Source organism: Patiria miniata, unplaced genomic scaffold (assembly GCF_015706575.1).
Source record: "Patiria miniata isolate m_02_andy unplaced genomic scaffold, ASM1570657v1 HiC_scaffold_3, whole genome shotgun sequence".
Classification (NCBI taxonomy): domain Eukaryota; kingdom Metazoa; phylum Echinodermata; class Asteroidea; order Valvatida; family Asterinidae; genus Patiria; species Patiria miniata.
Genome location: NW_024037069.1, coordinates 25,173,886 through 25,189,151, shown reverse-complemented (window position 1 = coordinate 25,189,151; position 15,266 = coordinate 25,173,886). Strand labels below are relative to the sequence as shown.

The window sequence follows — 15,266 nt, the reverse complement described above, 5'->3', positions numbered from 1 at the left end:
TAAAATTATCATGTAATTAGGGGACAACTTTGGATGAAAATAAATGTCAGCTTTCATTGCTGCGCTGTATGTTTCACCAAACGTGACTCTGATGAGTTATTTCTCTGTCAGCTGTCATCAGAAGGAGGAAGCGGCAAAGTTTTGAGGATTTACCATAAGTGTAAAATGTGTTTTGGGTTTGGGATAACAAGAAAGACCTTGTTTTCTGTCGGGTGAATTATGTTGTAAATGCCAACAAGCTCAAACTAAAAGGTTCTGTCAATGTCATAAAGCAATCAAATTACTGTAGAAATTGGCTATAAAAGAAACACATGGCCCACAAGATAATCCTCTCTGAGTGATCCCCGTTTGCTATTTCCCAGGTTTGCAGCATTGCTAATGTTGCTAGTATCATGACCTTGGGCGCGATCCCTGGCTACATGGCATATACAGGTTTATGGCTTCTGACTAGAACCACTTGAACATAGATATTGACAAAAGTGGGGAACCGCCAACATAGGGCTGGATAGCTCAGTTGGTAGAGCACCGGAACGGCAATCCGGAGGTTGTAGGTTCAAACCTCACTGCAGTCAAATTCTTTGTTTTTGTTAAAGCATCAGGTATACAGCATCAATGCATGCGAGTCCTTCCCACTAATAGATCTCCCCAACTCTCTGTCTTTGTAATTGTCAAAGTCCATAACGGCCTTTCCGTTTTCTGTTTATCCTGTAGGTGTCATGACATCAGAAGTGTTTTGTCTGAGAAACAATAACACAGAGGTAGATAACTCATTTTGCGATGACAGCACCAAGCCCAGGACCGGTATCTTCACTTGCAGTATGTGGCCCTGCCCAGCGAGGTAAGACACGTGATCTTTGTAGGAACCTGTAATCTACCAAAATCCATTAAAATCAACCCAAATCCTCCAAATTGCACTAATATCCGCCAAAATCTACTAACATATACCCAGAGAAACCGAAAATACCAAAATCCACAAGTACTGCCAGCATCGACAAAAATTTCTAGAATCATATAAATTTAGCGCAATCCGCCTAAATCCATCAAAATCTACCAAAATCAACCCAAATCCGCAATATTCAAATGAAAAGTCTGTGCAGTTAATCACCACTGGCATGGTTGTCAAGTTGGACTTAAAAACAAAGGACATCTTGCCTCAAGTAAAGTCAATGTTTTTCCCGAACTTCAAAACCTAAAAACTTTAAAGGTATAAATTTTCTCTTTTGTTAAAAAAAACCCCAGAATGACAAAAGTGGAAATTTATTGTCCTAATTCAGGAGCCACCTTTATCACTAGCCCGTTTCAAACACTTGTCTTTGCTATTTAAACAGTGGTTTAAGACCACCCATGTGACTGGGTCTCGACCAATAGGAACACGGAAACTGTCTCAGGTATTTATGAATGTCAAAAGCTACTAAAGTACAATAAGTCAAAGTTGGCGATCCTATATTCACCCCAAATATAAAAAAAAATACAAAACTGAACATCTGGCTTTGCATGCAACATTTTTATCCAATCATTTTTGAAGGTCCCGCAGGCACCTCTTCACAGTGAGCTCAATGTCGCCAATTTGGTTAAAAGTACTCAAAAGTACTGTTGGATTCTTTGCAAAGGTTTTGATTTCTTTGTGGATTGAGGCCAAGGTTTTGAGCAGACGTGCCTGGGGGTTTAGTGTTAATAGTTTCATCATGAAACTGCTCGACAACAAACGCTGTGTGCAACAGAATACTACCCAGCGTTAGTCATCGTTGGCGATTTGTCATCACCCTGAAAATATTGATACAGCCCCCTTCAGCTATTGCGTATCCTCTTACATATTATAGTGTTGAATTAGATTGTTCGTCGGGCATTGCTCATATCAGAGAGTGCATCTTTGTTTGTTTCGGGTCCCAGAGGGCCTGCCTAGAGTCCTCCTTCTCCCTATCTCACTGACTGACAGACTGAATGACACTTGTGAGCTGGGCAGTGCTATTGTATAGGATTACCCCTTTATGTCAGCCCATTGTGTAGACCAGATGAATGAAAAGACTTCCAGTGAATAGCCAATTTGAATCAATTGAACAGAATTCTGGAACTGCCTTTATTTAGCTTGCCTTGTCTGGTTTGCAAAGTGTTTGATATCTTTGTGGGTTGCAGGAAAGATTACGAGCAGACGTACCTGGGGTTAGCGTTCATAGTTTCATCATGACACTGCTTGATAAAAATTGCACTGTGCAACCGAAAACTACCTTAAACAATGCTTGCCCATAAAGGAATCGCTCATATCGAGGAGTCTAGAAATAAAAATTTATGAATTCTTGAAAAGGCTGACTTTTTGCTGAATATTTTTTGGTGACCGGTCACGTAATCCGGGCGATTCACAATGTAGTGCGCCACCAAGAGTTTGCCTTTTAGAGTCAATTTTTCAAGTTTACGGTCGACAAAAGATGGCCCATTTGAATGAGTGTCAGAAGAACGCAGCGTTCTGCCGCCTTACAAAAAACACCATATTGATAACAAGAAAAGAAAAGAGCAAACAGATCCTCGAATCATACGCTTACGAAACTTCTGACCGGAAAAACTAACAATTTAAAATGTCCCGCGCTGCGAATTGGGCAACCATCTCCCACAATGCACTGGGAAAAATGAACTCTCCAGGGCAAACTCTTGATGGCGCACTGCATTGTGAATTGCCCGAATTGCCATATATTATCGTTAAGTTCAAAAGTAGCTTCTTCAAGGTCCACTTTATTGTGAGTCACTCAACGGCCTTGTTGTCGGTGCCCATCACAGGTCAACTCACTAGTCAAATATGAAGTCAAATTAGAAGGTCACATGTACATGTAACAAGGGATGAGCAGTGACAACGGAATGCCTCCGTCTGACTGACGGTCACATTTACTTGAATAGCATGTCACTTGACTTGAGACGTGATGACTTGTGATTGACTTGGGAAGACTTGTACAGTACTGCAACCCTGCCCCGTGAAATCCCCTTAAAAGTATGACTGGTCGGTTAAGTGATTATGAACAGGTGCAGTGTAGGAATCACGGGCGTTGCTAGAGGGAGTGGGCGGTGTTACCCCCTCCCCCCTACCCCATTGTTTTTGCCAGCAAAATTGTCATGCTGGCAAAATTGTTTGTCTCTCAGCGAATTCAACATAGAGGGCCACCTATTGTCCAGTGGGGTCCAAGATCGTCTGCTGTAAACATTGCCTTCCATAGTCGGATAGTGTCTCCCCCCTCCCCCTTCCCCCTTTTTTATAATTTGGCGACTGCCAGCTTTCCAGAAAAAAAATTCCTAACTACCTTCCAGCATGGAGGGTCTGTCGGCAAATTTGTTGTCACACCACCCACCCGTCCCAAACCCTTCTTTGCCCCCCCCCCCCCAATTTAAATCAGTTTGGCGATGTTCCAAGGAATGATACTGTAGCGTGATCTAATATTGGGTTCTCGTCCTCCAAATCTCGCAAAACGCAGGAAAGGGGACACACACACTCTACTCACAGGATTGCCAACTCAAGAAGACCGGATGTATTTCCAAATCACAACTGCAGAACAACTCCATTGCAAAAAAAAATAAAATTGCAATGAAGTGACTCACAAAAACTGCTGACTCCCAGCATAACACCTCACTACTCCACTTCTTTACAATGTTTTTAGAAAGTATAATATCATCCCGACCTGGCTTCTGGCCAGACCCTTCCCGCGCTAGCCGAACAAAAGAGACCCACTTGTAGCAGTCTTTGTAGAGAGCCTATTTCCGGGGCACGCGCTATATATAAGCCAGACAAAAGAATTAGATCAGTGTGCCTTGTAAACAAACTATGCCAGCGCCGTCAGTGTGCCGTCTGCGGTCCGTCTGCGGCCAGAGACATTAACAAACAAAAAGATAATACAAATTGTTCTGTTACAATACCATGTATTTGTTGCGCAGAGGTTAACAGGTATGATGATGCAGGTGTGAGAGCGTGACAGGTGTACATTGATTGATCATGTTAACCTTCCTGCCTACCTGCTTTCATGACTCAGTCCGGGACTTGGAGTAGATTCCCCTGTCTGACTCATTTCTGCTTCCATTACGCTGACCCAATCTTCACCTTGGGTCTTGTAAAGTGAAATGTAACAAGCTGTATTGACTCGCCATCAAGCTGCCTGACTTCTGTCTGATCAAGTTACCAAATTTGTCAGTTTCCATTGAGATATTAATTTAAACAGATTGCTGTGGACTGCCTGCAGTATCAGTAGCGCCATGCGGCCTACATACAAGAGCTAGTGGAGGACATAGTGTATTCATGAACTGGTTTGTGCATGTGTGACATTGAGTTTAATGACCGAAAGTCAATGTGCTCACACTGGCCTAGTGAGGCATTCTTGCATACAGAAAATCACATACGGGAATACGCGTAGTGCCAGCAGCATTTACATGTAGTAAGTGTCATTTTATGAGCTCTGTGCACAAGTAACCCTCAACCGTTACAAAGGGAGGGTTTGGGGAGACCAAAGATTGCCGGAGACGCCTGGCGCTAAGGCCAAAAAAAAAAGTCTCCGGTTTCTGGTATGCGCGCGCGTCGCCGTAGCCATGCGCGTCAGCAAAATGAAAAAGGTTTTTTTTCAATGAAAGATGATGTCTCAAAACCGACAAACTCACTGGTTTGACTGGAATCCTGCTGCTGCACAATTTTAACGTGTTTTTAGATTGGGTTATGGTCGAGAATAAGCTTTATGTGGCCTCTCTGGACTCCCATATATTTGCACTAAGTTTAGTCGGGCACCATTTGCAGTCATCAGCCGACATTTGAAGCAAAAAAATCAGGGTAAAAAAAAAAAAAGGCTCGTCGCCGCACCACTTTTTGGGCAAGCTCCATACCAGAAACCGGTTGGTTTTTTTTGGGCTAATGCGAAGACACTACGGCTTAATAAACATTCAGAATACAATTAGTCATGCGTACTTCGCGCAATGTGCACAGTACGCGCATGCTGGTCCCGTCCACTGAGCCCTCGGAACGTGGGCATAATAGACCATTATCATGTTGCGGCCATCTTGATTTTTTCCCATTCAAATCAACGTAACTAAAACGAGGCTGGGAGGAAAAATAGTCTGGTTCCTTCTTGCACAAAAACATTATCATTCAGTACTGTTATTGGATACAGGGAACATGACTGAAATGATGACAGCATGATAAAGGTCTATGGATAGGATTCATGATTCATGATCAGAGGGTCATTTTTTGCGATTCCAGCTGCTGGCCATATGTTGTGTCCTTGGGCAAGCCATTTCACTCCACTTGCCTTTCGCCACCCCCACTTGCCTCTCTCCACCCAGGAGTATAAATGGGTACCAGCATTAGCTGGGGAGTAACCTGCGATGGACTGGCATCCCATCCATGGTGAATAGAAATATTCTCGAGTTGTTTCATGCCACTGAAACCAGAGATAAATGGTGGTCTGATGATGGGCCATTTTGGCTTCTGACAGAGTTTACTTACTTTCCTAAAACAGCACTGTATGTCATAGCGCGCAGATTCCATAATGATTAGTGGATACATGCACTTTATTCCCCCAAAAAAGTCTACCATCATTATAAAATATCCTACACTGATTGTTAAATTGTATGCGGGCCATTGTATTATAGGGGTACCAAAACAAGGGTGAATTGTTTGGAGGTGAAAGAGAGCCTGTAATAACCCTTTCTTTTTGTCCAGTTGGTGAGCAGAATTGTACAGGATCCCATGAATTGAGCGTGTCATGGATTTTAAAAACTCTGAGCATTTTGCTTGGGACCATAATCCTCTACAATCCTGTCGCTGTCATTGCAGGTGGGAGACTTCCGACTGGGGAGAGTGCAGCCGGTCATGCGGCACCGGCAGGCAAAAACGACGCGTCAAATGCATGCGTCAGATCAGGGAAGGGGTCGACAAAAGCGTCAAGGAACCCTACTGCACGGACACCAAGCCCCGCAAACGCAGGAACTGCAACATGCAGGACTGTCCGGCGCGGTGGATACCAAACGGATGGTCAGATGTAAGCTATACTCAGATGATTTTTATCTTTTGCATAGTGGCATGTGATAGTTTGAGACCATGAGGGATTTGTGATCTTTCAGAGTAGGATTTGGATTTTATACCTCTTGTACATCTGGTCTGTGGCAAGGGTGGTAAAGTTGCCGCGGCGGTAGACATCGCTAACGACTGCAAAAATCAAATCAGTCTTGGGAACTTTGGCAGTGCTACCCTGGAAATTCCGAGCGTACCTCATGAATACTGTATTCAAGCTAATGCATGCGTGTGAGGCTTGCTGGGAATATCCTGTGTAGCGCTGCCAATATTCCCAAGATTAGATTTGATGCTAGTTGATACCTGCCACGATGGCTTTACCGCGCTTGTCGCGGACCAGCTGTATAACTGGAATAAAACCAAGCAGTCTTGGACCAAAACTACTTCAAAAGTTGACTTAAGAAAGTTGCATTTGAAAGCATGCAGTACTATAGTCGGGACCACACTGTCTGAGTTCAAGTCACCAGTCTCTCAGTTTGAGTTGAATAGGAACCATGTATTTGGACAGTTTAAATGTGATTTCTGTAGAATTCAGAATTGTTTGGTGGAATTGTACCAAACATTCAGGAGCCAAAGCGTGATGTTCATTATAGCCGAATGTTCAATAGAGCAGTGTTACGTTAGCCGTACTGGGTAAAGCAATGTCTTATGTCAAATTGTGACAAAGTTGCTGACTTTGAGTAATGATGAACACTGACCGTAGTCATAATTCAGTCAGTCACCTATCAATCAGAGGTTAATTATTGGTCGTTCACAGGTCAGGTCACAGGTCAGGTCACAAGTCAGGTCACAAATGGGGTCACAAACAGTGACAAAGTAATACCCCTGTCACAGTTCATTTGAATAACTTGTGACTTGACTTGGGACGTAATGACTTGTGATTGGCCGGTGATTGACTTGTGATGACTTCACAGCAACTCTGTCAATGACCAAATTTCTTCTCCTTTATACAAGAAATTTTCCTCTTTTTGAAAAAAAAGCTCTTTGAGTGAAATTCAAATAGGAACATTGACAATTATCCAGACATGGACCTAGCGATTTAATGAGAAAATTTTTGCTCAAAGTAAAGTAGGACTGGTACCAAATACCCTGTGAAATTATTCCATCAAAAATGGTTTTGATGGAAAGAAAACAATTCTTAATGGTGGTGGAATTTTTTGTGCAACGGAATCCAGTTACAAAACCCCAAAGATTGTGCATATTTTTTCTCTATTTTCTCAAAATGTATTGCAGCTACTGAGCTTAAACCTCAACAGGTTAGATGTTATGCAACCTACTAGAGAGTTTTTAGTAATTTTGAAACAACAAACAAATCCAAAAAAAAGCAAGACTTGGACGTGGACATAATTTAAATGACACGGGACTAAGACTCGGACTTAGCGCTTGGATACCGAGTTGGAGTTTCCACACAAACAGGAATACCAATCCGTGTTGCGTAAAGCCAATTTCCTCATCATATTTACGGGCATTAACTTTAAGCCGCTTAGGCTTAGCAAGTGTCTAAACTTATTAAACTATTAGAAAGTGTTGCCTACGCAATTGTTTTCAAACACTGTCCACTTCCATTTACAAATATTTTTGAGCTAATTAAGTAGGTTTCTGCGAAGACGCCATTATGGAGTTTAAACAGACACGGATCCAAGGTTATTGGTGTAAATGCTCTCTTGCAAAAATAACATTTTTACAATGTATTACTTGATTAAAAAGTTGTGTGTAAATCCATATTTTGACTGTTAACACCCAGTATATGGTGATGTCACTGTGTCCTTATTCGCTGAAAAATATGGCCTATTGAAAATAATAGGTTGTGAATAATACACAAGTGTTTTCGTTGGAGTATCTTCTTCCACAAGAGTGGGAGATTAGGCACAGAAGTTGTTTTGACAAAATGAACTTTTGACCCAGTCACTTTTGAGTATTTGTTGACTTCCTTAAATTACTCAAAATGCATAACAACTAACCTGTAATAGTTGTAATGGCTACTTCACATTTAGAGAAAATAGAGAATTTGTTCTTGAATGTAAAATTTTGGGGGTCAGGCAACTGGATTCCGTTGCCAATGCACGTAAAATTATGCAGGCACACTTTTATAAAACCTTCTTCAATGATTGTTTTCCTTTCGATCGAAACCATTTCTGGCGGAATAATTTCATTAGGTACCAGTCCAATGTTCACTTTAGAGCAAGGTTTTTCCATAAAACAAATTAAACTAACTAGGAATGCACTAACAGTGCAGAATTAAACTGTTCACATCCAGTACTTTTATTCTGACAAATACATTTGAATGTTTGCCAAAATGTCTGATATGTGACTGCAATTTCATCCTCTGTTTCCCAGGTACCAGCAGTGACATTTATACAATCGGTTATACATCAGTAATCCATCTCAATGATCTGAATATTGCTTTCCGGTCAGGAAGTTTTACTTGCATGATTCATTTCTCCAGATGCTGCAGTTCCCTCAGTAATTCAATTGAAATCCTTACTAGTCAATAATACACAGTGCGAATGGCCCCCTCAGAGTCGTGCAGTTGCCAGTCCTAGCCTGGATGTAATGGAGACACTTGGCAGAAAATGCTGCTTTATTAGCGAGTTAATGAGCTTCGGAAAAATCAGCTTGAGAACTAGTCAAAAGCAATATAACTTCTACGGCAATTTACCTGGTATCCTGTGGTTGTTATTAAGCAAAGTGGTTTTTTTGCTCAACAACTTCAAGAAATTTGTCCCTGGTGGTACAGCACTGTCAACATGTAACTGACTCTGTATATTTTGTTTATTTTGTTTTCCTCTTTTTTTTCAAGGTGGGGGGGGGGGGGGAGGAAGAATAGGAGAGATTTCCAATGCACCATCAAGCATTTGCTTTGAAGTAGAGGCCAATTCTCAACTTAACAGTCAACTTCCGAAAGACATTCTTGAATTAATCATCCGGTTTTCATTATTTACTGATTGTACACCGATTAGACTTTATAAATACATTCAGAAGGCTTTGAAGTTGTTATATATCAATAACTTCATTTACACATTACATGCATGCATGTTCAAAAAGCTGTTTAAATAGCCGAGTTGTCGTCACCTACATGAAGTGCGGAGATGCGATCAAAGCAAGTCATTCACAAGTCATTCACAAGTCATTCAGGCTCAGTAAGAAGCTATCCTTGCGATTTGACTTGCGATTGACTTGATGCCAACACTGCCAGAATGGATACCGTTTGGTAGTGCCTACCAACAGATGTTGATGACTTTCTTCACGATGCAGTACGGGTAAAGCACGATTTGCGCTTCAAACGACGGCCAATCTTTATTTTTAATTGCTCAAACAATCGCTCCAATTTCACCTTTTTCTTTGCTGACACCTATCTGCTATCATTAATTTTTATTATTTTTTTTTGCTCACTTCTTGCTACTACTTTTAATTTTGCACCCGTTGTACTATGCACAGTGCTCAGCATCTTGTGACACAGGCTTCATGACGCGCACTGTGATGTGTCAGAGTATGGACAGTAGCGGCCGCTCCATAACCAAGCCGCAGGCCATGTGCAGTGGGGAACACCAACCCCCGCTGCGCAGATCCTGCAACCTTAGAGCCTGCCCACGGGACCTGCAGTGGTATATATCGGCCTGGAGCGAGGTTTGCCGCCCTTTTTTTTATACGTTTGCCTTTCTCTTCTTACTTTGATTGTGTTATTTGCATGGCATTCGATGCACTTTTCTTGCACTTTATATTAACTCTGCACCACAGAGTAATCTACTATTGACTTTTTTCTCTTCAAAATTCTGTCTATCTCGTGCTGCTGCTTACTTTCTGCTAAGATGCGTTTCGGCAAAAAAAAATCGAAATGCATCCAAAATCAGCATGTTGTTTTTGCACTTGCTTAACAATTGCACTGTAAGTAAACACAGTTGCACAGTTGCACAGTTGCAGAAAATAAACTAAACCAAAATTACAAATAATTGTGTCCAAACAAGGAAACTTGCCAAAACAGCCATTATGAGGATGGAATTGATGGAACCTTTGGAAGTACTCAGGCAATCTCAAGAAGTTCCTCTCGAGCTAATTCAGTTAATAGTTGTACTTTACTACGTGGTTTGAAATGCTGAAGAAAATTGCATCCGATGTCATGCATCTATTTAAGGCCGGTACATTCTTCACACGAATGCAAAGCGATATTGACGTCATGAAACATTTGCAGCAAAATTCACCATATTTTGAAATGTGTTTGAACCTGTGAATTTGCGGTGTAATCGTTTGCCGTGACGTTGTTAGTTCGCATTTACTTTCACGCTGGGTATGAACCGGCCTTTACATATATATTCTGCAATGCAGTTGAAGCCTCGCAGAAGGTTTGTAGTAGTTTGCAGATAATTTATCTTTTTTTAAATTTGAGTGGTGCAAGAGAAAGACTTGCAACAGCGATATACACTTTCATGGGTTTGCAGTAGCCCCAATTTTATTTTGTTCGTGGGGGGGGGGGGAGACTTTACATTTGAAAGAGTAAAGAGAAGGACTGGTGAAGAACCATCTTTTCCAACTTTAACAAATAGACATTTACAATTAACATGGTGTTACTGCAAACTTTCTGTTGGTTTATTTCTCAGCCACCTAAAAGTTTTGAGTCTCAAGTCGCCCTCAGGTCAACCTGCAATTTGCTTGCGCCGCAATGGAGCTGTCGGCATCAAGCACAAAAGTCAAAGTCATGCTCAAGTCACAAAACTGAGAAAAAGTGTGTACATTGTGGAAGAAGCTACATCTGGGCACAGAGTAATCACAACCAAGCTCATGTCACTTATGACGCATCAATGATTCACAATAAAATGATAACGATGTGCACATGACGGTGTAACTTCACACAGATCGACTACAATTGATTCTGGCCTGTCGGGAACATGTTCTGTCGCGGCGCATAAGTTAAAATTTTTCTACTGGTGCGACTGTTGATTTTTTTTAGTGCCGACTGCTGCCAATCGTCTTAATAATATAGCAGTATCACTCAGGCCACAAAATTTGGCGACTGATATGTTCCTGACAGTAATATCTCAGGCGCAGCTTGATCCTGAAAAGTCGGTCGCCGATTATTTTGTGTCGACGCAAGGTTGACCTGAGGGCAGCTTTATTGACTGTGTGATCGCTTGTCATGGGTTGTAATAATATTTTCGAAGTCAATCACAAGTAAACAATCTCATGTCAAGTATTCAATTATTGTTGTTTATGCCCTTTTTCCGGGACTTTGTGATTGACTTTTGATTTGTCTTGTGATTGACTTAATGACATCTCTGTTTGCTGTGAATTATATAATTTTATTGTATCATTTCATAAGACAGTTTACATCATTAACTGCAACGCAGTGTGGATTGAATAAAAATTTACCTTTCATTCAAATATCAACAGTGATTTGGCACAGCAGTTTTTAGTGCTGCTGTCACACTGCCTACATGTAATAGATATCTCTCAAATGACGCCACTGATTGTCACGTGCATCGGCATTTTGGGCGTCAAATTTTCTTGACGCGCATCGGCTGCGCCATATTTCGAAGAAATTTCAAGCAACATGCACGCGTATTTAGAACATTTTGCACACTGCGCCCACATATACCTGATGACGTTGAATACGCAGTTGTCATTTGCCTACGAAGATGGCTGTCTATGAGAGGGGTCTATTATTGAGGGTTGGGCGGTATAGTGCTTTGTTCAAAAGGCAGTCATGACTTGTGTATATGTACAGGCTCATTTCATATTCAATTAATCTTCAAATTTGTATTAAAATGGTTTCATCATTGGTGTTGTCATTCATGACTGCTATGCACAATGGTCCATTGGGCGTTTCACACTATCAATATCTCTGTGTTGGACCCGAGTCCTACATGGAGTTTTCGGAAACTCCTTTCACACTAGCAAGAATCCAACAAGGCACCTTCATGAGTCAGGCTGTCTACCCAGGTAAAATTCTACCCTGGTCAGGACCAGGGTTGAGAAGCTCTACCCGGGTAGACAGCCCAAAATCTACAGCCGACTCGTGTTCATGACAGTGTAAATGAAAGTTTGGATGCCTACCTGTGTTCAATGGGATTTGGTCCCACTTTGGACCCGTGTTGAATTTAACATGGGTAGGGGAAATGATAGTGTGAAAAGTCCTTAAGGCTATTCTATTTGATTATTACGTGAAAATCATCTTGGAAATCTAACAATACATTGAAAGTGATTGCTGTGTTGCGGGCCATGGCATCTTCCGAAGGGATCAGATGTTACCTTGGGTGAAGCTGAGGGTGCCATAACAATAACACTTGTGTTTCTCACAATGTTCCAAACTTTATGAGGTGCTAATCCAATTTGCTAACATCATGAGTGGTGTTTTAAGAAACGATATTCCAGGTTTACCAATAACATCAATGTTTGCGTTTCACAGTGTTCAGTGACGTGTGGTATGGGACGCCGCTCGCGGCTGGTTCGCTGCAGTTACCTGGACAGACAGGGTCAGTATCGGGAACAAGACGACGACGAATGCAGTCACCTAGAGAGACCCCACCTGCAGACGACCAAACCCTGCCACCGGGGAGTGTGTCAGTCTCAGCCTGCGCAGCGATCGGCTGAATGGAAGACGACTACATGGTCAGAGGTAAAAAACACAACTGCCTATTGCTCCCTGTACTGCCGGAAACCACCCGAAACCACCCTGCCTGTTACTCCCTATACCACCCAAAACTGCCCCAGCACTGAATGGTTACCTGAATTTAGCAGCGATTACACACAATGTATCACAATGTAGTAAAGGTACTACTGGTTTAATATGGTTTTCTTTGATTTGTTTTTTCAGTGTTCAAAGACGTGTGGAGGAGGCGTTAGGACTCGTGAAGTTAATTGCCTTGCCACCAGGAGACGTACCTCTTCGTTGAACTGCAAACAGAGGAACAAACCCAGCGAAACGCAGACCTGTAACCCAGAGCCGTGTAGTCAAACAGGTAAACCAATGTGACTATAGAGTCCGTAGTCCTTAAATATCTACGCCAAATTAAATTCATAGGAGTTCCTCAGCACCAGGCTTTTATGAATCTCATCATACGAATAGGTCGTCATCAGGGTGCTTTCCACTCCAATGAACTTAAGCTAGGCCCTGCACAATTAGTAACTCCAAATGGAATGATTAATACATAGGCATATAGTTTTCAATGACATTATCCTTCCATGTTGGCTTGGCATGTTCCCAGGGCCTATAGCTAGTGAATGCAAACCCAGTGTGACTGAAACGCATCCAAGGCATTGAGATTGGTTATTTTTTCTGTAAATTATTAGAGTGTTTGTTGTTTCTGTTTTTGTTTTTAGTTCCGCAAGTCTGCGTGGATAACTACAACTGGTGCTACCTCGTACCGCAGCACGGCATGTGCGGCCACAACTTCTACGGGCCCAAATGCTGTTATTCCTGCAAACCGGACGCCTGATGACGACGATGATAGTATTACTTCCCCACCCAGCGTCTTTTATTAACTGACCAGTACCAGTAACAACTGCAACTGATCTCAATCAGCAGGAAGGTCCTGATTATCGATATGCTGCAAGTGTTTGTCAACAAGTGGTACAAAAACTCGGTTTGGCATTGATCATCCCGGGATGTTTTGCGATGACTTCCTGTGGAGATACGTATCAGATTGACCCTGCTGCACGCACATTATGTGGGCTGTGTTATTTATGTGTCGGTATACATCACACACCACTGCTTGAGACTTGACTTGTGACACGATCGCAAGAAATATGTGTCAAGTTGCTGAGCTGCTATTCACTAACAGGCCGTTTTGCACCAAGCAAGTCATCAGCATTTGCGTTCACACCCTTACAGGCAATCATAGACATCAAGGATTTTTTTATAGTCATTATTATTGTACAGTCCCAGATCTTTGTTTCTTGGAACTGAATAGTTCATCAGTCAGGAGTATTTGACTGTAAAACGCACAGAAACTCTTGAAAACTGGCCTGTGAATGAATAGATGTTGAAACAGGTCAACGTAACCCCCTCAGTAAAATATAATACTAGGTCTGCTCCTTCACAAATTTTTAGATGTCAGAATGGGTCTTGAAACAGTGCTGTCGGAAATTCCTTGCAACTGCAAGTGCAGTAAATTGTACTCGAGTAGAAAGTGAGTACATGTATAAAACATGTACAAGTGGCAGTAGCTGTGTGAACAAGTACTGCACCCCTTTGGGTTGTACAAATTATAGTTGATTTTCCGAGTACTGGTTTAAGGACAGAAATGAGTACGAATAAATGTACGTATACACTGTCGTTACATCTTTCTGCAGGACCTGCATCAACAAAACCAGCGTCAGCATTAAATGTGGTGTAAGCACATGCGAGGTTTCGTGAGGAACAATTTGTAAAATCACTGTATTATAGAGATGAAGTTCATTGCGAGTTGATAAGGGTTGGATCTCTCAAGTGTTGAACTACTGCTGTCAATGCTATCGGGCTTAGAAGTAGTTAGTTTGGTGATGCGCACTAGCAGGGTGGTTGGTTGTTTGCCTTTGAAATTATTTTATGAGACATTACTAGGGCACTGACGTTTCCACTGTTACATTTTTTGGGTGAGCAAAAGTCGTCAATTTCTACTTTGACAAGCGTGGAGTAGAACTTCGCTATAAAAACACTGTGGGGTCCACAAAAGAGATTGTAGAGTATAGTGGTCAATCATTGTGGAAGTACCCCCTCAACGATGACAAATGGAGAGTTGGGGGAGACCACTAGATGCACTCTTGACAGTGGCGGCGCTATGGGGCGGGGGGGGGGGGCATTTTCACCAATGTTTTTACCTTTATGACAGCTACGCTTGGTATTTTTGTCCAATAACCCACATTTTCTGGATGTTTGTCAGTGTGTGCCACCAAGACTGAGATATTAATCCCCCGCTAAGCTTGGTAGTTGGTAGTCACTAATTAAGCAGTTCCTTGACGATTCTAAAAATACACACCTAGAAATAAAAAAAAAACACGTCTTAGTCAACTTGTGTTTCTATACGGTGCAAACGTCAGTGCTCTAGCAATGCTGTATACATAGATCAATCCCAGCAGCCATCACTGTACATTCAGCGAGGCCCCCTCTAATGGCGGACGCATTGTACCAGCTATACAGTGTGCAAGTTGACCTAAAAAACCTGCAAAGATTTTACAGGAATACAGTACATGGGCACCGTGTATACTGAAATCTGCAATGTGTGTAACATTTGTTTTGTGTCCTGATTAGGCTTGTCCAGTC

At 42.0% G+C, this 15,266-nt stretch overlaps 1 protein-coding gene across 1 annotated transcript in view; it reads left to right on the top strand.

The window, feature by feature from the left end:
- The window catches only part of LOC119737051 (A disintegrin and metalloproteinase with thrombospondin motifs 18-like), an 83,005-nt gene extending 67,745 nt beyond the window's left edge, over positions 1-15,260 (top strand). Inside the window, exons 17-22 of the mRNA XM_038211124.1 lie at positions 712-838; positions 5,795-5,999; positions 9,470-9,658; positions 12,432-12,641; positions 12,840-12,984; positions 13,355-15,260. Coding sequence (XP_038067052.1) covers positions 712-838; positions 5,795-5,999; positions 9,470-9,658; positions 12,432-12,641; positions 12,840-12,984; positions 13,355-13,461 — 983 coding nt within the window. The 3' untranslated portion in view covers positions 13,462-15,260. The remainder of the gene's footprint in view (positions 1-711; positions 839-5,794; positions 6,000-9,469; positions 9,659-12,431; positions 12,642-12,839; positions 12,985-13,354) is intronic.
- Positions 15,261-15,266: the final 6 nt, after the last annotated feature.